This window comes from Triturus cristatus, chromosome 10 (genome assembly GCF_964204655.1).
Source record: "Triturus cristatus chromosome 10, aTriCri1.1, whole genome shotgun sequence".
NCBI classification, from domain to species: Eukaryota; Metazoa; Chordata; class Amphibia; order Caudata; family Salamandridae; genus Triturus; species Triturus cristatus.
The window spans coordinates 763,118,218-763,143,461 of record NC_140593.1 but is presented as its reverse complement, the minus strand read 5'-3'; the positions used below and the strand labels follow the sequence as shown (position 1 = coordinate 763,143,461).

The window sequence follows — 25,244 nt, the reverse complement described above, 5'->3', positions numbered from 1 at the left end:
GCCCTCATCCCTCCTGTACAAGTCAAATGCAACCATTCGCTTTTAGGGCTCAGGGCTGTGGGTGTGGATTGTTGGGGGTTGGGGGCCAGGGCATGTTGCGCCAGGGACACTTTTATGGCACAGGGGTTGGTAGTGGGTTTGTGGAGGCTGGCAAAGAATGAGATTTGGTTAGGGAACTTACAACATCAGGGCTGGGGTCGGGGTTGTTTACAAGGGTTGGACCGGGTTTTACGACTCAGGGCTTAGGGCAAGATGGTTTACAGGGCTGGGGGAGAGGGAAGAAGTGGTGTTAAAGGCTTAGGGGTAGGGAGACTTTGAATCTAGAGGCTGCAGCAGGGCCCGATCTTAGGATTCAGGCCAGGATTATGATTGGAGCGTTTTAAGTCGGAGGGGGGGTGGCGGAGGGGCAGTGGCGGGTACTGTTACCACAGGTGAACTTTACCATGCATATGCCTTTACAAATCATGCCTTTAAAGGCATACGTGGTAAAGGTATATTCGTTATGAGAACATGTATGGTAAAGATTGTGCGTGGTAATAGCATCCGCATTGTAACTGCCGCTTTGTAAGGGCATGCATTACAACGGAATGCGTGGTTCCGTCATACAACCGTCTGAGAATGCTATGTATTTTTAACATAATGAGTATCTGTAGATGATTGGTGGACAGTATTTAAAGTAAATCTAAGTGTTACTTAAAGGTTAAATAAACCCTAATCTTCCTAAATCAATTAAGAAGAAAAACAAATACAAATCACTCAGGCAGAACAGAATACGCTCTACTCAAACTCTGTCAGCCGTAATTGAAGAAACTGGAAAAAATGGCTACTATCAGTGCTTCATGTTAGGATGTCCCACTTGTTACTGGTCCATTAGGGTTGTGCACATGGTGATCAAACCTGTCTTCCACTTGATTGAGAACTTCCTGAGACTCCAATAAAGGTCAGTCCGTGGCCTTCTAAAGAATGGTTACACGGTAGGTTCTCTGAATAGGAAAATCAATTAAGACTGCCTCCAACCCCAAACCCAAACTGTGTTTGTCGCCTAGATGTCCTACAGACGCTGAATAAACCATGCTGTGTCTTCAACTAGCCCTGGAAACAGGGGCTGAATTCCAGCTAGTTGCTGGACCACTGCTCAGCAGTGCCAAGGGGATCCCTAACTTTGGCATGGGAAAATACCTACCACCCTGGTCAAAGACTGTTGAGCCTTCCAAAATGATCTGAGAACATGCACTTAGTCATGACTCACAGGATTATCATGAGCACACAAGCACAGGGTCCTCACTCATCCAGGGAGAGGTGCAAGGGACCCATACTGTTGACTTACTGGCTTATACACGTGAATGTTGGTACACCTCACCCAATTCTACCCCCAAAAGACATCTTCACTGCTACCAGCCAACAGCCTACAGAAATAAAGTTGATGAAGCTGACTTGTCACCTTCCTGTGGCATCAAAATGATGGGATGTCGGGGTGGATCTCCCTTTTTCCAGCAGAAGCCTATGACTCTGTTCGGGAGCACAAAGCTTGAGTGAGAGGCCACTTGGCTAAGTCAATATCAAAAATATAAAATATCAAGAGAAATGGAGAAAAAACTGCGATGAGCTACAATTGTTACATTTAGTTGAGGACTTCCATTCAGATACTGCAAAAAAAACAACTATCCAGATGGTTAGCCAAATTTTACAGCTGAGCATTTTTCCATGTTTATACAAGAACTATAAGTCGGTTGAAGGACTGGAAGTAAGATGTGTTTATCAGTTGGTGGTGATATTTCTGCTTGGAGTTTTGCATCCACAATAAAAGTGACAGTGCTTTAATGTTTAATGCCTACGCTGAGAAGCCTTGGACTCAACGCAGTACTCCACTCTCGAAAGGATTTTTTTTCCAAAAAGTACTGTAGAATTATTGTCAGACCCAGGAGTTATTGTTCCTTCTTTCTTTGCAAAGGTTGCACCATAACCTGCTGAAAGTCCTTTTTGTAGTGACCACTAGCATTTTATTCATCTCGATGTTGTTGACGATTGTTAATTATCTAGCTTTGAGGAGGGCCAGGCTCTGATATTCAAAAGAGTTACCTGACAACTGTATGTGTGTTTTTTATTGTGGGTTGCCAGAAACGGCTGTCCCTCAAGGCATTCGTGGTACCAGGCGTTGGAATGGTGGGTGGGGATCTACCCCATAACAATGTTTCTACGTTGTCTCCAAACAATAACATTTTGATACTTGTAGAGTAATCATTATGGTCATTCTTTCCAGTCCTGGACGTTTGTGTGATAGCCCAGTGCGCGCTGGTTGTTGTAGTGTAATGTTGCATCCATTTAACCAAGTAGACTAACACACATGAAAGGTATGAATTGTGGGTAAAAACTTCAGGACTGCAGACAGTCTCTGTAATGACCTGGAGTGAGGTGGGCATCTTAGATGCTTATTTTGTCACATGCTGATTTAGGCCAGGCTGTATTGTGAAATTATTTTGGCCTCTAACTTTGACTGAAATGCTGGTGTGGCACCTCACGGAGCCCCAGGATGTTCTAGGGGATGGGCTAACCTCTGCACTAATGCTTCCCTCTAGCTCCTTCTCCACCTACTAATTGTGGTGCCCAGTTTGCATGGCCAGGGCTGTGCAGGAGACAACATAGGGAGCACTGGGAATGTTGCTCTCCACCTTGTGCCCAAGGGACTTTACCCCTGGCCTCGACTTTTCCCTGCCAGTATTTAGTTGTCTCCTCTCGACATGTGCATAGAGCCTCCACTTCTCACGTGTAGAGGGGAAAGTGCCTGCTCAACTGCCAGCAGTTGGCTGGACTTGTGGGTGGGTGAGGGGTGAGGGAGGGAAGGACTATTCATGCAGCTAAGGCCTTCACTCCACCTTTGCCCTGGGTACAAATGGTCCCTCCTACACTTCATGTTAATTAGTTAGCGTTCGGCTGTCCTAGGTGGCATGCAGTATGGGCAGCAACATCACCAGTAACCCCTAGAAGCAAATGCGAGTAGTTGAGCCCCATAGCAATACCTCGCATCTTGTTTGGTGCTCAAAAGCGAAGAATCTCCAAATACTGGCATTCACACTAGTTTTTGGTTTCTTAGGGCAGATAAAGGGGCAAAATAAGCGACAATGTTGATTGTATTGACAGTAACTTTGCATTTACCTTTAGTCATAAGGGGATCCCAGGACTGATTTCAATGAAAACTACAGCTCCCCTGAACTCGTGTTTCGATGTGGTCTCTTCTATGATATATACAAAAAAAGAGGCTGTTGCATAGATTTATAGATTAAGGGGCTCAGCATATCGTGGTGCCTTCTGATCTATAATGGCCCCTGGCACTTCTCTACTCTCTGGCTTGGTAATGTTTTAGATTCCTTTAGAAAGTGCGAATCAATTGAACTTCATGGTTGTGAAAAAGTAGATATCCAGCCATTAACAGATCTACTTTGTAAAAAGATTTTGGACATGTCCACACAACTGGCTGCCATTCCCTTGAAGGTGAGGCTGAACCCTGTGTGAACTGTATCATGGGAATGTACGACGTTATTCCGCCGCCTTTTTCCCCGCTTGGAATCACAACGTGGTTGTTACAACGACCGCGTTGTGATTCCGCATACCATTACTCCGCAAGTCGGAACAACGACTTGCGGAGGGGGGCGCTGGATGTTGGAATAGTATAATTTGCTATTCCAACTCCAGTGTGTGCGGACACTAGGGAAGGTGTTGGATTTTAAATCCAACACCTACCCCCCCCCCCCTCCTCCCTCCGCAAGTTGTTCCTCCGACTTGCGGAGTAATGGTATGCGGAATCACAACGCGGTCGTTGTAATGACCGCGTTGTGATTCCAAGCGGCGAAAAAGTTTCGGGGTAAACGTTGTTTACCGTATCATGGTGGAGCGTGGCAATGCATGGAATGGCTGTCCAGTCATATTGTTGAAAAGACGATTTTCAGACCGATGACGTAAGTGCTGCAAGTGGAATTCCTGTACACAACATCTCATGGTGAGAACTAGTGTTGGAGGTTAAGGCAATAGCGGCCCGTCCGCTACCAAAGTGGGGGGGCGGGCCGGGCCGGAGGAGGAAGGTGAGGAGGAGGGACATGGGGAGGGTTCGGGGACAAATAAAAACAAAAACTTACCTTCAAGTCTCTGCCGTCTCCCGTCGCATTGGCTCTTCCTGCTTCTGGCCCTGGGAACAGGCTCCCAGCCTACCCTGCGGCCAATCCTGAAGCTGCTCTTGCATGAGATGATTGGCCTGAGCGCCAGCAACTTGCGCTCCAGGCAGACTGGGAGCCTGTGTCTGCTCTCTCCGGCCACAGCAACGCAGCTGAGGCTGGAGAGAGCTTCACTGCGCATGAGGGGTTTGGCTGGACTGAGAAGGCCAGGCAAACACCTCATGCACAGTGAAGGGAGTGCCCTCCACTAACTTCCTCGACCCGCCCCCAAGACTCGTTTAAAACCCGTTTTTATTATTGTTTTATTTGCGGGTGGTGTGAGGGGGTGGCGTTTGTGGCTGAATGAATAAAGCCCTGATTACAAGTGGGCAAGTAAATTCTACTACCTCCACAAACTCATTTTTGCCCAGGGATTGGAACAGCAAGTACTGTGGTCAACACCACACCCTCCACAATTTTCCTGAGAAAACATGTTAAATTCTTCGGAATTTGGTGGAGAAAGCACCGATTTCACATGTAAATCTGAATGTGGATTCTTTTCTGCATCCAGCAAGCACCTCACCCCGGTGTTGGTTTTTATTGGAAGCCGAACCTCACCCTTTCCCCGCTCACTCTGAATCAGGGCCTAAGACGAACGGATGTGCTCCCTCATGGATGGAATTGAGTAAGAGGTAAGATCAGGTTAATGGAAGCACTACCCAAGGAAATATAATATGGGCCTAAGTCCTGAATGTTTTTCATGGATTTTCGTGCGGTGTACGAGTACTGTACTCCTGGAAATCTTGCCATATGGCAGGGCCCTCAACAACACTTCCGCCTCCCTCCTCGCCCTCCCGCATTCCTCGGCGCTGGCCTCACTTTCTTTTTGCAGCGCGATGTCATCCAGATTACTCCAGGCACCGGGTATTTTGATCGCATCAGAATGTTTACACACCACTAACCTGTGATTTCATTATTCCGAGCTGAGCACAGAGGAAACTATTGTGTCTTAAAAGTGGTTGATTATAAGCATGATTTAACCGCAATATGGCAACTTATTCATAGACTTGAAATATATGCACAGGCGATCTCTCCTTTCTGATGCATTACAGGATGAAACAAACAAATCCAGTGTAAATGCTCTTCTCTATTTATTTATTTTAAATATTTATGTATTGCGACCAGATCTGCAGGTATCAAGGATTTTGGCAGAGATACAAGAAGGAAATGGAATTGCAGTTTGTAATAGGAAAGAGTAACTAGTGAAGCTAGTAGCTAGAGACAGTGGGCCTCATCTATGAAAAGAGACGCATCGCTGCGTGAAAACAGCGATGCGTCACTTTTCATTGGACCCTCCTTGCTACATGCTGGATGCGCCATATTTACAGTATGACGCATCATGTCGCAAGGAGTTACAGTTACGTCAGTATTTCTGACGTTATCTATAGGCGCAAAAATGACGCATTGCTGGAGTGTGTCACATAAGTGACGCAACTCCATCAATGGGTCATTTCACATGGGCAAGTCTCATTTCAAATGTGCCTGCTTCAGTCTTACACCTGCTGTTAGGCAGGCGTAAGATATTGACGCATTTGGGTCCTAGAGGTGGCACAGTGAAATCTGCGTCACTTCTACAAGGCATACTTGCGGCGTAATGCCCACCCTGCATACATTATACCTGGCGCAGGTATAATGTGGCGCAGGGGTTTACAAAGTGACGCATCTACCTCGATGCGTCACTTTGTAAATATGACGCAACATGGTGCATTTTTTACTCTGCTGCTGCGTCACAAAAAGTTACGCACCGGTGGCGCAAAAGTGACGCAAGGGCTCATAAATAAGCCCCAGTGTGTGCAGGTGGACTCTGATGGAACTTCACTGGCTCCCCTTGCCAGCCCGCACCATCTTTAGTGCCAGCTGCATCACCTACAACGGCATCACGACCAGCACTCCGGCCTATCTGTCTGACAAGTTCACCACCTCAGATGGATCATGGTAAACCAGCAGCCATGACACCATCAGACTGAGGACAAAGCAGTATGAAAAGAAAAAAAATGGCGCCTCAGGGATTCATATTAAGCCACGACGCCAAAATTTAAAAATTACTTACCTGATGACTGCCCCTTTTTAATGCAGCGCCCTCCCCCAAGTGAAAAAAAAAGAATCAGCGACCCCTAATAATTTTTCACAATTATTTTTATAAACCGGGAATGTTTAAATATGTCTGTACTTATTTAAACATTGCAGTTAGGTTCTGTTACCTTTTTGGAAATCAAATCAAGTACACAATTGTCAAACATTCTATTCTGGTCAGACAGGCCTTACTAACCTGTAAAAGTATCCACAGTGTGGTTATTAGAAATTGTCGTGGGGTTTTTTGAAGAATATTTGTAGTCCCTTCCCTTTTGACACCTTCTCCCATCCAGGTTATAAACGACAAAAGATGTTAGCAAGCATGATTTGATTAAATGTTGCAAGTAAACGCATCACAGGTGTAGTTTAATTAAATGAGCCGCACAATGAAGTCTTCGGCAGTGTACCGCGCACACAGCGCACTCGACAGAGCTCCCACGCTGCACTTTATTAGCTGCATAATCTGTGATTGCACCCGGAGCTGTATTTTCTGCTCGCTGAGTGCATTCATTTCACTGTTGTGCAGGAGTGTAATCAGTACACACCTGCCTTTTGTTAAAGCCCTGAAGAGCACAGTTGCCATTGGCGTAAGGAGTGCAGCTAAACCTCAGAAAACAAACCAGCGTAACACTTTGTTTCCAAGAAATGATAGTGATTTAATGTTGGCCCCCAGGCTGTACGTGCATTTAAAAAGTCGCGGAAAAGTGCAGAACGTGGGTAGGTTCCTCTAACTCTCAGCAAGTAAATTTTGAGGGCCTGTGGTTTACATGGGATAATATATGAGCAGGTACTCATCAGATGGAGCCATGGAATAGGTTTAGGTTGGTGCTAATGATGAGGTCAGGAGTGGGGCTAGGGCCATGCATTTAATGCGTAATAAGTGTTTTTGTTTTTTGCAGATTGCCCATGCACTTATGGCATATGAAAGATACTTGAATCGATACATATGCCCAATAAGGGATAGTGTACACAATAAAAAACAAGCATTGGCATAGCCAATAGGTATCGCCTTTGGGACCTTATAAGTGTTTAGCCAGAGATATTGACTTTGCCTATGTCTTTAAGCTGTGCTGTGCAGAAGTCTGCAGCATGCTGAAAAGTTATAATAAAGAAGTGCACAAGCATTTTTGTTACCTTATTGACCAAGGAAGCATTATGTACAACTGAACGACCATATTAAAAAAGTATTAACAATAAATTATGCCTTTCGTTTTTTTGTCCTTTCAATGAATGCAACTTCTCTCTGCCTGTCCCAATGGTTGCTTGTTATGTTTTTTTTGTTATGGGGGCATAAATAACAGGAGGGTGAAGGTTGGGAAATAGTACCTGTAAAACAGTCAGTGAGAGAGTCAGTTAGTTAGTTAGTCAGTCAGTCAGTGAGAGAATCAGTTAGTTAGTCAGTGAGAGGGGGAGTGAGCGTCAGTCAGTCAGTCAGAGAGTCAGTCAGTCAGTAAGAGAGAGTGAGAGAGTCAGTCAGTCGGTCAGTGAGAGAGTCAGTCGGTCAGTGAGAGAGTCAGTCGGTCAGTGAGAGAGTCAGTCAGACAGTGAGAGAGAGTCAGACAGTGAGAGAGAGTGAGAGAGAGTCAGTCAGTGAGAGAGAGAGAGTCAGTTAGTGAGAGAGAGAGCATTAGAGAGTCAGTCAGTGAGAGAGGGAGATAGACAGTGAGAGTGAGAGTCAGTCAGTGAGAGAGTGAGTGAGTGAGTCAGTCAGTGAGAGAATCAGTTAGTCAGTGAGAGTCAGTCAGTGAGAGAGAGAGAGTGAGAGTCAGTCAGTTAGTTAGTCAGTTAGTGAGAGAGTCAGTTAGTTAGTGAGTCAGTCAGGGAGAGAGTCAGGTAGTTGGTGAGAGAGAGAGAGAGAGATAGTCAGTCAGTGAGAGAGTCAGTCAGTCAGTGAGAGAGAGAGTGAGAGTCAGTCAGTGAGAGTCAGTCAGTTAGTTAGTGAGTCAGTCAGTGAGAGAGATTTTGTAAATGAAAATGAAAGAAGGTTTTGTGAGAGAAATGGTAAAGAGGAAAATTGGTAAGGAGAAAAGTTGATATGGGGGCTTTTTTGAAGAGAGAATCAGAAAAGATGTGAGAGGCCCTATTTGAAAGGGAACGATGGAAATGTGAGAGGGAAACAGTATAGAAGAAAAGTATGTGTGAGGGGAAGGATAGAAATGTTTTGGGGTTTGGAGAGAAGGTGCGCAAGGGTGTCAGGGGAACTGAATCAGGACAAAGGTGGGAAGTGCAGGAGGACAAAGGTAGATAAGAGAATGGGGAGCACAGGAATGAAAATGGAGGCTGAGGCTGCAAAGTGAAATGAGGGTAAGTAAGGGTAAGTGAGTGATAAAAAAGAAAAAGCCATAAGTGTGGGAAAGGAAAGTCGGGATAGAATGTGGGAATAAGGAGGAAGAAAAGCAAGCAAAAGGGAGGAAAGAAGGGCAAAAATGGTGTTTGTAAGGACAAATGCAAATAAGAATGTGAAGAGCAACGGTGTAGCAAGGGTGCCAGTGCCTTACTGCAAGCCAAGAAAACAGACTCCCAGCACTATCGTTGGGTATTAAAAAGTAGCCATTACTATGGGGCAAGGGGCTCCTGTCATTCCTGGGCCCGGGGGCCAGTTTACCGCCTTCACCAATGAATCCTGATTACCTATGTATTGGTAGAGCACAGAAGGTAGCGCGAGAAGCGTGAGGAGTGTGTGAGGGGAGGTCAGTGACAGCAGAGGGAACGAGCATCGAGGTGCGTGGGGAGGAGAGAGAGGAAGGAAAGTTTGTTAGGCGAACCGCAGAGAAGGGGTTGAGTATGGGTAGTGTGAGTGGAAGGACGGAGGGTAGTGTGAGGGGAAGGACGGAAGTTAGTGAGGGAAATGTGTTAAGAAGAAATGTGTTCGGAAAAAGTAGAGGGAAGGGAGATGGAGAAGTGAAGAAAAAAGAGAGAGTGAGAGCTGTGTGTGGAGCACAATAAGACGAGGGCAGAGGAAGAAGTGTGTCGGGAAATTAGGCCATTTCGAGACCATAACAGCTATAAATCACCTACCCATATAGGGGCCCTTATGTTGAAGAGAGGCCATGAGAAAGACACGAGGCAAAGCACGTTCATCACATACTCGCTGTTCCCTCGCCCACACACCTCCCCCAAGAAAGTATGGGACCAAGAGAGGCGTGACACTCCTTTAACACGACATAGGAGAGGGCAGAGAGCGGGTGAAGCACCCCACCCGCTGACCAGAAGGGCTGAAAAGGATGGTAGAGAAAGTGTTTTACATCCTGGACGTTTAGACTAGGCTATTAAAAGTGCTTTTTTAGATTTTGCGCAAACATTCAAACTATGTTTTCACTTTTCTTTATTTGCTTAATGTTGTTTTAGGTTATTTTTTGTACGATGTAGTACTGTGTCTGCCTGCTGGCAATCTACAAGCAGGAAACAAAGAAATGTGGTGTGTGTTCGTAAACTTAAGCCATCTGCTGAGCGAGGGCCGATACGAACAGAAATGTGGAGGTGGGGTGTGTCCCTTTCCCGGGGTGGAGGGGACGCGCCTTATAATGAAAGCGGCAAGGAAACCTGACACAAAACAGTGTCTGCACAGCACCAGGTGCTGAGGCGGGTCGGTGCTCCACTCACTGCAGCGCCTTAACCCCTCCACCTCTGGAGGGGCAGTGCCTGAGCACTGCTTCCGCTGCCTCCCCCCACCCAGGCAGGGGCGCATGTTACTGTTGCACACATGGAAAACAATGTACCCGGACCGTGTGCGCACTCCCTGCCTGCCTCATGTGCACGGTGAGAGCACGAGGAGGAGGGCACGCAGCGCTGAGAATGACTAACCTTTCTAGCACTTTACAAGCAAAACTCAATCAACCAAAAGCAGTCGCACATTAATAAAGTATGAAATAATGCATCTTTATAGGCATAAATACTGAAAGAGCGTCAGCTCCTCTGCCTTCCAGCTACATTTGAGCGCCTGCGACCCGGCTAGATAGAATTACTCCGTGGCGCAATCACAAAAGGAGGGAGCGTCAGATCTTTTTTATGTAGATGCCCACCTTTTATTCAGTACTTAGTCCACATGGTTAGTCGTCTGTTTCTAAACACCCCTAGTTTTGCAGATAATGGAACAGGGGCACATGGAGACATACAGATGTGTCCAGGATCACAGAATTGGCTTGGCCGAGATTAGAACTCGGGTGTCATAGTTAACATGCCAACAATCTTAATCATCAACTCATGTTTCTTACAAGAAAGAAAAAATACAAAATCCAGGTTCAAAGGTCAGGGGTATAATAATGCAGAATGATTAAAATGCTCACATAAATGTGTCACTTTATTTAATATTTCAATAATGTCTGCACCCTGTAAACAACAATAACACTTCTATAGCGCACTCAACCATTTTTCTGATCAAAGTGTGCTGTTAGGTGTATTTATTACCAAGTCAACGACACCCGTTTTATAGACCTCACATGGATGAAGGGCTAAGTGGACCCGCATATCTCCACTAGGATACATCACCTATGAAAACAAACCAGCATTAACGTAAGCATCCCGGAAGAGATAAAAATAAAGTTGCAGTAAACAACAGTGTGACATAATCGGGAAGTCGTCAGCGCTCAAATGAAAGTTGTCATTCTGATAACAAAACAAACGGCAAAAGTGAAACCGTTTCCATTGCGGGAGGGAGCGGCGCCAGGAGCGATAATTGAAAACACATGGCGAAAAAGCTCGCTCCCACAAGGAAATCGCCAGACGTGCACGCCTTGCCATTGGAAGCAATGCAACGTGTGCACGTTTTCCCCGCAAAGCTGTGCCGATTCCTAAAGGTCTCTTTCCTATTCAGCGCATGTGTGCTGCGTAGGCGAGACCTAATAATCCTTGATAAGGATATACCACGATCCAATTCGGGTTATCAGAGGGGCAGATTCCATAGACCCCAATCTATTTAACGTGAGCAGCGACGGCTCCTCCACAATGATGGAGGAGCGTCACCCCCGCCAGCAGTAGCGGCTGCAAAACTCGGAAAATAAAACAATAATAAACTATGTTTATTATTGTTTATTTTTTCCTACCTTGTAGTCTTGGGGATGGTGCAGCAGGATGAGAGGCACCGAGAAGGAGTGATGGGCACTGCATTCAGTGTGCATGATGGTTTGGCAGGCCGCCTGAGGCCGTCCAAACCATCATGCGCACTGAAGCTGTCTCCAAACAAAGCTGCTTTGCCGGGTTGATGAGAGCAGACACAGGCTCACAGTCTCCCTGGGAGCGCCAATCTTCGGTGCTCAGGCCAATCCTGATGCTGCTTTCATTGTGTGAGAGCAGTGTCAGGATTGGCCGCAGGGCAGGCTGGGAACCTGTGCCTGCCTGCAGTGCAGCCAGAAGAGCGGTGATGCAGCAGGATTCAGGTACTTTAAAAAAAAGAAAAATGTTTTTTCTTTTTGTCTCCCTCCCCCCCCTACCACTTTGACCCGACAGCAGCCGCCACTGTTAACTTCTCTGCTTTGCCAGTATAATAGGACTCTCCTGCCAGTGCCCAAAGGCCTAATTTCATCTTACAGCAATCACCCCAACTACAGGTGGGTTACTCCATGTCATGGTATTTGTATTGGACCTATGAAACACAGCAAAAGCATGGTTAAAAGTACCAGCTTTGCGTCTAGAATTAGACAAATCTCACCCTAACAGATCTTTGACCCTCAACCCTTTACACCGACTATCTTGCCCCACCAAAGAGGAACATGACTTTTTTTGGCATTGAAGATGTAGGCCCATGCTGCCTCTCCACCAGTAATACAAACGTAATGCAGTTTGTTTGTGAAGAAAAACTAGAACTGGACACTTTTGCGGATTGCATTACGAGAAGGAAGTCAACTTCATGACAACTTTCATTTTGACACGGTGGACCCAACTACATGGTCTCGATATTTGATCATTGTGAACCCCACTCCACTGTAAAGGCTCATCCACCGATCAAATGCAGACTGCACACTGAAGTAAAACGCTTAATTTTGCTGCCAGTGTGGAAATGTTCTGTACAGTAGGACTATGTTACCTGTTGTGAAAACCTCCAATCACCTTACACCTACTGCACTCCCTCTCAGAGGTAACTCCATTCCTGTAGCTCTTGCATAGGTCTTAAGACCCTCCAGCAGGCAAAACACTTTATCCCTAAAAGTAAACAAGGCTCCCCCAAGTACAACATTTCCCCCCACCCAAAAAACAAACAATGTCCAGCTAAATTAGCTGTCAGACCAACCCTGGCTTTTTTGCCGTTTAAATTTACTTGTACCTGATACCTTATCCGCCAGGGATGAGATACAATGCGCTGTCACTCTGGGAAATCCAGAACGTTGAACAGGGAATGGAATTACACAGTTGGAACTGTGGAAGGAGGTTGAGGAATTTGATGCAGAGGGGCATTTATTTCATATAACCTTAATCCAACATTAAGGATTGTTGCAACGCCACGTTAGGCCTGGCAAGTTCAAAAGGCTACATGACAAATATGCCTCCATGGCACAGAGGCAGCACTCGTCTTGACAGATATCCAAATTACTCCTTTGTGCTGCTGAACCAGTTCAAAGACATTATGACACTGGGGGCCGTATGTATGAAAATAAGAGTTTTGCGATTCTCAAATTGCGATTTTCAGCGAATTACAATTTGAGAATCGCAAAATGCTATGTATGTGGGATTTGCTAATAATTTTGCGAATCCCACATATTCCTTATTTGCGAATCGCAAATTGAGATTCGCAAATAAGGAATACCTTCCCATTCATTCCTATGGGCTAGGAGGCCCATAGGAATGAATGGGAAGGCATTCTTAATTTGCGATTAGCAATTAGAGAATCGCAAATTGAGAATGCAATTTCAAGGGTGCCAGGGTGTCAAAAGGACACCCTGTTGCACCCCTGAAATGTGCATGTGTTCCCATGTGGCACACATACATGCCCTAAGGGCATGTATGTGCGCCACATGGCACTTTAAAAAATGCAAAATAGTGCATTTTTAAGTGAAATTGCAATTTACCACCAACTTGAAGTTGGTGGTAATTTGAGATTTCTTAAGGCCAAATCGCACTTTCTTTTGTGCTTCTTACATTGCATTTAAGGAATCACAGTTTGCGAGTCCTTATATCGTGAGGGGGATTTTGTGTGCTACATTGCACACTGCTAATTTGCGATCGCAAACGCTTAAATTCTGTAAATTTCAGCGTTTGTGATCGTAAATTGGCTTCATCCCTATGGCCCTAAGTGACCTACCATTTCATGCTATCATCTTCCCACACAATCCTTACACCAAGTAATGCAGACGTCAATCATTGTTAATGCATATTAATTCTAATCAAACTGATCACCACCATTTTAATACCAACCGGCCAAGCAGTGCCAGTTTGTGCTTATAAACAATTATTGATTCTATCTATAATTGGTATGACTTAGGCTCAAACAAAAAATTACAGAGAAGTTTAGTGGATAGAATACTTTGGATTATTATGAAACAAGCATTATTCAAGATGCTATTCACTATTGATGCTTGGTTGATAGTCAACATCGTGCCATCAAAGAAGAAATAGGCCAATGGTCATGGTTAAAAACATGAACCTGCAGCAGGTAAAGAAGGGCAAGCTGGCACGAGTTGGAACTAGTTTCCAGCAGTCTGTTGATTTTCTTAGGAGTGAGCTCCTTAGAAAATATCGTGCTGGTTTGACTAGGTGACATGCTCAGACTGCACACTTAAGATAAATAACAAGGTTGTGTTATACTCCTGAGGCCTGGTGGGATGCAAGACTAAAACTCGTTAATATATATATATATATATATATATACGAAGGCTAAGTAACGTTATAGTTACATGAAATGTTCCGTTACAACATACATTTTAAACTCTAAAGACTACTGAAATTCACCACTTATAGTTATCCAGACTGACTATACCTCGCGCCCCGCCATGCACAGTTTTTAATAATTTCACTGCAAATGTGGAATTGATATGATCAATGATGTCATAAATGTCATGGGTGATGTAATGTGTGGGGTAATTAACAGTGCATGGCGAGGATGTGAATTATAGCTACCTAAGGTCATAAGCTTGTTTTAAAGAGGAAAACAATTCTGTGAATTTACGAATTGTCAGCAAATTTGCTGCAAAGTATAAAAAACCGTTTCTGGGCCCAGGCTGGGTCCCTCTGGGAGCCCAACACCAGGCCTAAGGGTTTAGGGTATTCCTACCCTGCCCCCTTGTGTCTTTTTTCAGATTTTATAGGAGGCAGGACCAAGTCCTGAGTCCTAAGATGGCTGCCACCACTTCCTGTTTGAGGTGGTGGCAGCCAATCATATCTCAGCTTGAGATCTATTGGGCTCTGCAGAGGCTCTGTATCCCTAGATATACTAAGTGTTTGAGCATTCATTGCTTATATAGTGGAGCAATAGTTGGTGAATGGGGCAGTGCGTTTACCAAGCACTTTTGATTTTTTCATTGCATAACATACTTACTTGTAGGGACTTTTAACCTGCCATCTTCATCCACTGGTCTTCATTCACATTTTCCTTCCACCTACTACAGCTGACAGCCGTGGGGCGGTGGATCAGCCCACTTCAGCCATTGGTTAACTTCCCGCTGAGCGCATTCTACCCTTTTACAAGGAGCACATCCACACACTAATTAGTAAATGTATGTGCTGAGGACTACTATGAAAATGCATGCTTTTTGAGACCTAAAATAATTTTTTACCGTTAGCCAATTGTTTGTTTGTTTGTTGACCCAGTAGCTTTCCCAACAATAAAGCTTTTCCAACACCATGATGCAAGAAAAAAAAGGCTAGCTACCATTGCCAACCCAATTGGCCTTGCCAGTGCATGTCTACATTATGCACCAGTTCACCAATCTGTTATCCTTACCCGCTGCACCATCCTCACCTAAGACAACTACCACAAAAAACGTAAAACAAAAAACATTCGACCAAGAAACAACTTGACATCCAATTTATCAGCTGCACTGCAGTAGCATTTTACCCATAGTAATCAAGGGACAGGCCTAAACACTGTGCTAATGAACTAAATAAACACAAAAACTTGCAACCTTTTAAAAAAGTGCTTACCAGCAGTCCAGCTAACTCCACGTTGTTACTCCACTACTACAACAAAAACACAAGAAGTCCTTGGAAAACCTTGAGAAGAACTTCCAAACAGTTTCTGAAACTAAAAATAATCGCACAACAAAAACAACTTGCACTGACTGGTGGACCGAAATCCAAACCCGTTTTTGTTAAAAAAGAAACATGAAATTAGAAACACAAAGAAAAGCAAACAATACAAGAATCACAGCTATTTTTCATCATCCTTTTATAGAAATGACACCCAAATGTAAACAAAAAAATCGTATCTTAACTAATTATTTAAAATATTCTTAAACACACTTAGCCTGCAGTTAATAGCGTGCAGTATAAAAGAGATCAAAACAATTAAAAGAAGACACGTAAAGCACTCCAATACCTTCAGATCGAGTCCGCGCTATATAAACCTGCAAAAAAAGTCAGATAACCCATCTTGGAGATCCATTGCGATGTTGCCCGGAAAGGCTCCGAACGAGATTCGGATTCGGCGAATCCGATTCAGAACCTATGTTTCCAACCCAATCGGATTCCTTTCCGAACGACCGATTATGATGAAAGGAAACTCGGGCAGCCCGAGTCGTTCGGAGGTGAATCGTACAGCTCTATGGACACGGTTTCCTAACATGCGATAACGATGACCAATGAGGACAGCCGTTCCAAATCGGTTTGTCCGACACAAAACTGTTGGCGGAATCTGACTTTGGGGACCTGTAGCAGGCCCACCTTCATCCGTAGGCCTCCGGATGTTGCCCGTGGGGGTTCCCATGGGACCCCTCTTTACAACCATGCACAGTGTATAGTGTGCCAGGCAACATGGGGTGCCTGCCACCGGGTGCAAGGTTTTCCCCAACTACCCCTTTTTTCATTGGGAGCCTGTGTTCTTGTTCGGAATACAGGCTCTCATTGAAGTCAATGAGAGTCCGACCGAACGAACGATGTTTGGAAGCATCATAATCGAACGGATGGACTCGCAGAACCCGATTCGGTCAGAAATTATTCCAGAACCCATTCGGTCGGAAAAGGTTTTGGACGACATTGTAATCAACCCCTAAGTCTGAAATAAAGAATGAAAAGGACTAACAGAACAATTATACCAGTGATATATTTTTGATGGCTAAAAATACTTGCGCGGTAAACTGAAAAGGCTAATTACATGTAGTAGGGAGGACAGGTTGATATTCTTCTCCTCCATGATGTTGAGATACAGTTGAGTGTGGTCCTCATACTGGAGAAAATGATCACATGTTCGCAAGGAAAAGATATGTATTCATTGTTTTCTGATCACTTTAAGTTTGGTTGTGTTTTTGTCACTGCATGCTATTCGTAAGAATCTTGTTTTGTTTTCGTGATACCCTTTATTCTGAGGAACCAGTTATGTTGACCACATTTTGGTTGTTCAAAAGGGACGATAGAGTTGGTTGTATACAAAATGTGTGCAAAAACATGTCCATTGCAAAACTGTGAAACTTTTGGCCCTTTGGTTCTAACACTTTTAGTAAATGCGCAAACCCAAAGCCTGCATCAACAATCTAGGGCAATACACTAGGACAAGATGGATTTCCTTACAGAAGCTCATCACCGCTCACATAGATGCATTCAGCGGATAACAGATTACCTATTTCAAAATCATTTTAATAATAGTGAGACTGAATGGGATGTGTTAGACCGCATAAACCAATCAGGAAGATTATTTCAACTGATCCAGATTTGAAAATGGTTTCAAGCAGTTTGACCCCTATATGAATGTATATATCTTGTGTAGTAATCATTACCTGTCAATCTAACTTTTTGTTTCCATCCTTCTCCCCTATTCAGCTTTGAAGAGCCCTGCTGCATTCCATGAACAGATCAAAAGTTTGGAACGAGCCAGGGTAAGAAAGTTCTCTCTGGATGGTATTTTAATATTGTCCAGATATTTTTTTTATTCAAGGCAGTTGCGAACAAAAAAGTTCTGATCCTATTTTAAAGTGCATGTGCAAAACTGCGGTTTTGCAGAAGTAGAAATCCATGACCCACTCTTTCTGCAAAACCAAAGCCTGCGGCTGGCGTTGAGCAAATTCTCAAGTCATGTATACCCACTGTAACGCAGAAATGTTCTGCAAGGGAGTAAGTGTTAATGCATGTGGGTGTGGTTTAAGGAAATTCTCCTTTGCCCACTGCTGTGGTGATTGGGGTAGGAGTGACTAAATACAGCATCTGAATGGGAGGAAGTACAAACATATTAGTTATATCTAGGGCTCTTAATTTTGGCTAGTAGTCCGGATGAAAAAAATGCTGGCATTCGTGGGAAGTGGACTATTTTGCTCCTGTTTTTATATAATAAATCACTGCAACATTATTACTGGTGGCGTACCTGTTAACCTAGCTAAAATGGCTGCAGTTTGTTGTAGAATAAATTGGGAAATAGGTGAATTCCCGACGTTTTGCTCTTTTCTGTTTTCGGCTAGTCGTTACTGCTTCTTCACGTGGTGAATGCTTGCAAATTTCTGTTTCCAGTAAGACATGTATCAAAGTCATGTATCAGATTCTACCTTAATAAAGTTAAAGGACACAATACATGTGATTCGACCATGTAACTAATGTACCATTCTAGAAAGTAATCATTTTTTGCTTGCCAAAACTTTCTGATTTCTAGAGTCATTCGGCAGTAGCGGTCCGTGGAGGGATTTTGGTGGGGCAGTGAGGCGGGGCGGGGGAGGGGCAAGGTGGGGAAATGTAAACCCCGGAATATGGATGAACGGAGGTAAATACACATTTAAATAAATAAAACGAATTTCGTTGCGCGCGCTGAATCGCATTTTGCGATGCAGCGCGCGCAAAGCGATGCAGCGCGTGCAAAGGAATTTGTTTTATTTATTTAAATGTGTACTTACCTCCGTTTATCCATATTCCGGTGTTTACATTTCCCCACCCTGCCCCTCCCCCCCGGCTCACTGCCCCACCGAACTCCCTCCACGGACCGCTACTGTCATTCGGAACTCTGCATCAGGATATATTAATGCAGCTATAAAATTTAGCGACTGTAGTGACAAACCATGACTTGCTGTAGGAACAAATTGACAAAGAACTTAGAAAAACTTGAAGGAAGAGCGGGGTGGGAGAGAATGAAACAACTGGTAATTTAGAAATTAATTGTTGACAAGGGCACTGTGGAGATACCAATGAACACAGAGAATATTCAATGCTCATTACAGTGCTCTTAGGTTAAAAGCTTTGGCCCACCGGCTTCAGAGGGACCTCCCTTCCAGGCATGGCCTAAAGACTGTGTTCAAGGACCGGGCCTCAGTGTACAGCCAATGACTGGACAGAAGATATCACAGATGGCACCACAAATTAAATAATCAGTGACATCACTTTTCTGTAGACATCATGGATTGGTTTACTGAAGCTTCACATGATTGCTCTTTCACACATCTTTAAATTGACTGGGGAAATGCAGCCTAAGGGTTGAAAATTATACTGGTGGCTTCCTTTTGTAAGAAAGCCTATTTGGATATATGATTCTAGCAAGTGTGCACCTGTAAATGACATCAGAAATGCCATCATTAAGGACATCATAGGTGCAATTAAATATGGCATCATCATTATCAATGGCATCTCAGAAGGTGTGAATTAATGCTATTTCCCACATCTGCTAATTGACAGTGTAAGCACAGCCCTTCTAACTGTGTGCCCACTGCAGGGATATCTGTAATTTGAAAGCAGAACTGCAGCCTTACATATCTAATTAATGTCTGTAAGGATATGTTTTCTCTAAATGTAACTGCATCAGCCTTTCCCGCTGTATGGATTTGTTTGAGAAACATCTAGATGTTGACAGTAGTAGACCATCCTTGCAGCTGCATTTGAGGGCCGAACCGTGCACCTAGATCCTGCTGGAAATGGCTACTGGCTTTGCTCTTCTGCGTGTGGGTCAGTGAACCCCAGCCCTGCACTCAGAACCAATTGGACATAGTAAAAGGACGTGTTCAGCAGGATTTAGTGGCGGGGTGAAAACATTAAAGCCTGTACCAATGCCAGATCCTGAACCCAGAGCCTGCAGTTCCCAGGCAAATGTTGAGCCCAGTGGGGTGCAGGAGTTGTGAGCAGTGTGTGATGTCACAGATTGCTTGATTTATTACTATGCTTCTAAAGTGGACAGTTTATCGAGGGTGTCTTCACGCTAGGCTCATGTCTTCGTCATAGGAGATAAACCTAGAGGTGAAAACAATTTTTTTCAGATTTTTTTAAAAAGAGGGATGGTCAGTGTTTGAGGGAAATTGTGTGCTTAAGAGCTGGTGTGCAAGTAGAGAACAAACCACCCATACAAGAACAATGGACAAATGGGGTAGCAAGAAGTGCGATGGAGGCAGACTGGACCCCAAACATCAGTAAGAGTCAGCTGTTATGAACAACTATAGACTAATGTAAAAGCTAATATATAATACCCAGGGCTGCCCTGCAGAAGCACTAGAAGATGGGGGGTGAAGGGGGAATTGATGCATTACAGTGGTATACAGAGATGCAAGATTTAGACTCAATTGAAACATTATGCGGGATCTTAAAATGGTCTACAAGTCAAAAGTACTGTTGAGAATTATCCTATCATTGAAACTACGTCAAATATGTTCTCAACTATTGCTCTCAAATGTTTTTTTATGCCAAAGAAAATGCTAATAAAATGTATTATTAAGAAAAAGACAGGATAGAATATACGGTGCACATTTATCATTCATCATACAATGCCTTGACGGTGACTCACTTCACAGGCAAAACGGATTCAAAGCAGCCCATGACAGAGGAGACTTTGCTTCTCAGCTGAAGCCTGTGCAACAGGTTGGAACAAATTAGGGTTCCTAAATACGTTGAAAGGTCCTAAAGGATTAAGTCACTGAAATCCGCACCGTCCTAGGATAGCCTTTTGCCATCCATGGCTGCATCGAGGACCATCTCTGCGTCATGCACTTAGAAGAATTCACATTGGGCCCAACTAGACCCGCAATCTCTTACAAACAGCATGACCATAGAGCGTTAACAGCTTTCTCTAAAATTTGTCTTGACTCTGGAGGAGGAAGATGGGGAGATGGTTGTTGAGATCACTAGGGTCTGTGGAAGGCTTTTACAGTAAGGTTATCACAGTCTCCTGTTTCAGGCGAGCGAAAAAACACAAGCTGTGGCAAGGCAGCAATTTGTATTGAGGTAAATGACAGGCACCTTAGTAGTGGGGACTCTCCTGAGGTGGATGAGGGCAGGGATCATGGGGAGCCCCTGAATTACTTGAGTCAAGGATTTCAGGAATGTTTTCTTCTGATGGAGGCGAGATCTGATCAAGACAGTTTTCAGGAATAGACAGCAATGAAGGGACAAAGGGTAAAGTAGGATGCCAGAAGTGGGGAAGGGGTGGCATAGAATTGCAACTAGTTTTAAGTTTAGAGTAAAAGAGAAGAAAAACCATCAGGGAGGCTTTATAAAGACTGTAAACAAAGTAGACAACACATCTGAGCCTGGCGGAGTTCCAGTCGCCATGGTAGATAACCAAGCTGGGTAACCAGGTCAATGTCAGGAGCAGAAACCTTTGCAAAGGTCAGTCTCATTGGAAGCTTACAGCACTAAATAAAAATAGATTTTCATGAGATACACTGCATTGCTTTGCTTAGAGAATAATTTGAGATTAATCTGAAGGGTGTTAAATGAATTGAAGGGCTGTCAGGTTCATTGAGTAAACTGCAGCAGTTACAGTGTGAGTCAGGGCATCCCCAATGTGGCGAGGAGACAATTGAATAGCAACAAACACCAATTCCCTCTTTTGTGATGCAGAACTCCTTAAATACCACCCACCAAATGTAGTGCCTATAACTTGACATTATTTATATCAAGAAAAAACAGAAATTAATTCTCTAGAAATCACTAAATAACAATAATTGGTCAATGAAATGTTACATTATTTCATAGCGGTGTCACCACTAATGTCTATAATAACTATATTATCATTAGTAAAGCCATTATGTAATTTGTGATGCCAACTGTCTGTTATATCACATGTGAGGTCATAAGCAGTGCATTTGATGGGTAAGTTAGGATTTTATGGCGGGATTCAAATTATGGTTTGTGTAGTTAACTACACCAGGCCACTTTCAAGGGTTTTTCAGTTTTATCTCACAATCATAACTTCCCTTTAACTGTTTTTAAAAGCATTATATGTATATGTGTGATATCTAATGGGTAACTTCTGTGTAGTATGATCCAATAATTCCTTCAAATGGTTCTTGATGACCTCATATACCATGAGGCCAGAGTCCCACTCGTTTGTAAATGGCAGCAGGTGTCCGCTTTGTTGATCCTAATTCACTTTATGTGTTTTGTATTTTTTATACTACGTATTTTATTATGGTCAGTTGACAAAAAGTATTTAGAGCAAATAGTTCAATGCCGCTCATTAAACGTTAATAAATAGTTTTTGATGTAAAACGTAGCTGATACATTTATAAACAGGGATTCACCACACCCTGCTATTTATTAATGTGCTAGAAAAAATACTAATTTATTAAATATTTTAAAATTAAAAACATCAGAAGGGAAGGTGAGAATTGCAGAAACGCCACCCATCGACCCACCCTCATTTTAATAAGGTGCCATAAACCAGGGAACCTTGCTATTTTCTTTTTTTACCTTTATTTAGAATAGTTTAAATGGTTTTTCCCACTATTTCCTAATATAATTTCTTAATCTTTTGCAATGTTTTTGCAGCATTTAATTGTTGTATAATTATTCTGTGCCACATTAGATTTGCTATTTTAGCCCTAATCTGTATTTTAGGCCTTTAATTTTCAGTTTTTTTTTCTAGAGTTACTCATTTGTATTAACATTTGACAGCATTTCAACATGACACATTTCCTGAAGAATGACTCCTTTAACAAAACCATTTCTTTTTTTAAGACTGAAAACTTTCTAAAGCACAAAATTCGCAGCAGACCTGAGCGTTCGGAGTTGGTCAGGATGCACATACTTGAAGGTACGGTTGGACACTGCTGTATGCTGTGTTTTTTTCTATAAACTTACTTCTGGTGGTTCAGCTCAGCTTTGTTTCAGAACCCATACCTGCACTGGGCGCACCGCGGGCCAACAATGATTTAATGGTTCCTCTTTACGCCATTCAGTGCTGCCATAAAGCCTTATACGTCTTTTCTTATGGATTCACTTTGGGAAATGATAGTGCCACACCGGAAATGCTTGCTCTCATGTCTTTGTGAAAAGAATGTCATGTCTGCATACTCACATACTTACTTTGAATCTGAGAAGTGTAGGGTTTTTTGTAGTTTTTGGCCATGCCTACTGTTTGAGCCCAAAATCTTAATTTTTCGATGCAGAAACTCATTTATCCAAGGTTTTTATCGTCAAAATCCCAGGGAAATTCAGGCCACTGTGCCCTTCATTTATAAGCATATGTCACATCTCTGCTTGCTGACAGCAAATAAACCTGTGCTCAGTCCCTGGTAACGTAACACAAATCAGTCAGGCTTAAATTTATTTAAGCAGTGTGTACACAGTAGAACAAGTCACACAAAGCACAATAGAATTCTACAACCAACCAATTTGAAATGTAAGATAAAAATGTATGAGTAAGATAAGACCAAAATGACAAACATCCAATAAGGGGATCCAGAGATATGAATTTTTGAAGTTTTGAGTGGAAATAGTGCCAAAAAGCAGAAAGTAACAATAATTGCCTATAGACGCAGTAGACCAGGACCTAGTGTGCTTTGAGGCTAGCCGTGACCGAGCGCTGGCCTGATTCACTAAGTGGATTGATCCAGGTGAAAATCTTGAAGTAATAAAGCTTGAAATAGTTAAAAGTCTAAATCCAATATGGGACTTTGTAATTTCTTTTTAAGAAAAAGCTGCCTCCCCTTGGACAAATCTGAAATTGTAGCCTCTGAGGTGTAACCGCTGGTCGTTGTTTCTGTTAGGGCTCTGGAACTTATGAAGTTTTTGCTTGAAAAACAGAAAGGGACTATGCCATTTTTTCCAAGATGCAGGAGCATTTCAGAGGGGATAAATCTGAAGTTCACCCCGAAGCCTTGGACAATATTTGCGCTGGGTCACCTTAGCTCTTGAGGAAAAGTTTACAAAAGTTTCTAAACTCTTTACTGGTGCCGATACAAAAACATAGTAGGACCTTTAGGGAGGCACCTACAGACTACCATCAAGCCAGGCTGAGGCCAATAGCAGAATCCAGTCCAAGTTCCAGTTGCCACTGGTCAGCTAAGAATTGTATGAAAAAGGCCACTTGCAGATATTTGGGTACCTGTAGCCACACAGGAGGTCAGCTAAATGACCATTGGAGTCCACTTCTTTATCTGGAGTACAAGGGGGAGCAAGCAGGTCAAGTCCTTCAGAGCTCCTCAAAGGTTACAGCGGTGGCATACCAGTAGTCCCCGTTGTGCGGGGGGCACCAAGCTCCAGGGGGGTCATCTCTGGAACTGTGCAAGGGTGGGCCTGAGAGCTCCTGGCGGGGTCTGGAGCTTGGGGGCCCCCTCCATGTACTGGGCAGGGGGGCCCTGTCAAGTTTTGTTACGTCACAGGGTTACAGACAACAAATCCATTAGTCTTATGTTTTTCCACAGGTCTAGAAAGTATTCTGAGGAAGGCTGGGTGAGGGTCTAGTTTTGTAGCGTTCACCATCTATGGGTGGGAAAAACTCCAGTGCACTCTTTAACAAATGGGGTAGGAGTTCTAGAGGGCAGTCCAGCCCACATTTTCAGCGGTTCCTGCTTGCCCGCTGCAAACAATCCCACAGTCTCCCTCGCCCTCAAAATCCAAGATGGGAAACCTTTCATCCCTTGTGCAGAGCCTGTGTGCCCACGCGAATGTGTGGCCAGGGTAATAGTCCCCTCCTCTGTGGTCACTCAAAACTGTTTGTGGGGGCTACCTTTCCTATCACTGAGTTTTGTGCCAGCATAACTAGGCTCTCTCTCCATGTGTCACCTTACGTTTGTGACAGGGAACACCCCTTTGAAGTAAATTAAGTTTTTGGACCCACCCCAATGGGTCTTCTTATCAGGGAAAGAAAAGAACTTACGACTCCCAAGCCAATTTCTCTGCTTTAGGAGATGTTTTCACACCTAATTCAGGCCAAACATTGGGAAGGCAGTTACTGGAGAGCTAATGTAAAATAGTCTCTGCAGCTTCAGGCAAGGTAAAGTTTATTTTCTAAAAGGTAAAAATGTCCCATGTATTTAATATAGATCTAAATATTACATTGGATTTTTATTAAATATAAAAATACTTTTTTGAATGGCGCCTGTAGTTTGTACAGGTCAAAATGTAAAGATTACATTGTATTAGCAATACATTTATTGACATCCCCTCTGTGCCACCTACATCCTGACCAGTGACAATGTCATTTTGGGTCTATTCCCTAGGGTAACCTGCCATTTCTAATTTCAAGCATGTTCCACTCTTACATTTTATGCACCACACCTTGTGGGAAGCAAGGTGCATGTATGGGCGAGTTATTCAATATTTAAAATCCGGTGTTCCTACTTGTCAAAAGGGTGATCTGGCCACGTCTCTACAGCTGAGTTCATGCTGCAGCTGCCATGGTAGGCCTAAAGCCACGTTTTCACTGCCACTGTTGTAGATGACACAATAGCTGCTGCAGTCCACAAGTTGCAATTAGCTTTCTATGGGTGTACTTCTTCACCATATACTATGGCCTTATAGGATAAATTAATTTGCCAGTTGAGGTTTGAGCCAATTTCGAAATGTTTTAGGGGCCAGAAAACTGGATAGCAGTGTCCCAGTGTTAAAGTTCAAGATTAACAAAAAATGAAAAACTGAAGGTGACCACCCGAAAAGGAGTTAAATTTACTACCATACCTCAATCCACCTTCTTAATAT

At 43.5% G+C, this 25,244-nt stretch overlaps 1 protein-coding gene across 4 annotated transcripts in view; it reads left to right on the top strand.

The window, feature by feature from the left end:
* The window catches only part of MRTFB (myocardin related transcription factor B), a 275,157-nt gene that overhangs the window by 94,993 nt on the left and 154,920 nt on the right, over positions 1-25,244 (top strand). For all 4 annotated transcript variants that reach the window (XM_085628295.1, XM_085628294.1, XM_085628293.1 and 1 more), the window contains exons 3-4: positions 17,181-17,236; positions 22,281-22,356. In XM_085628295.1, coding sequence (XP_085484421.1) covers positions 17,181-17,236; positions 22,281-22,356 — 132 coding nt within the window. The remainder of the gene's footprint in view (positions 1-17,180; positions 17,237-22,280; positions 22,357-25,244) is intronic.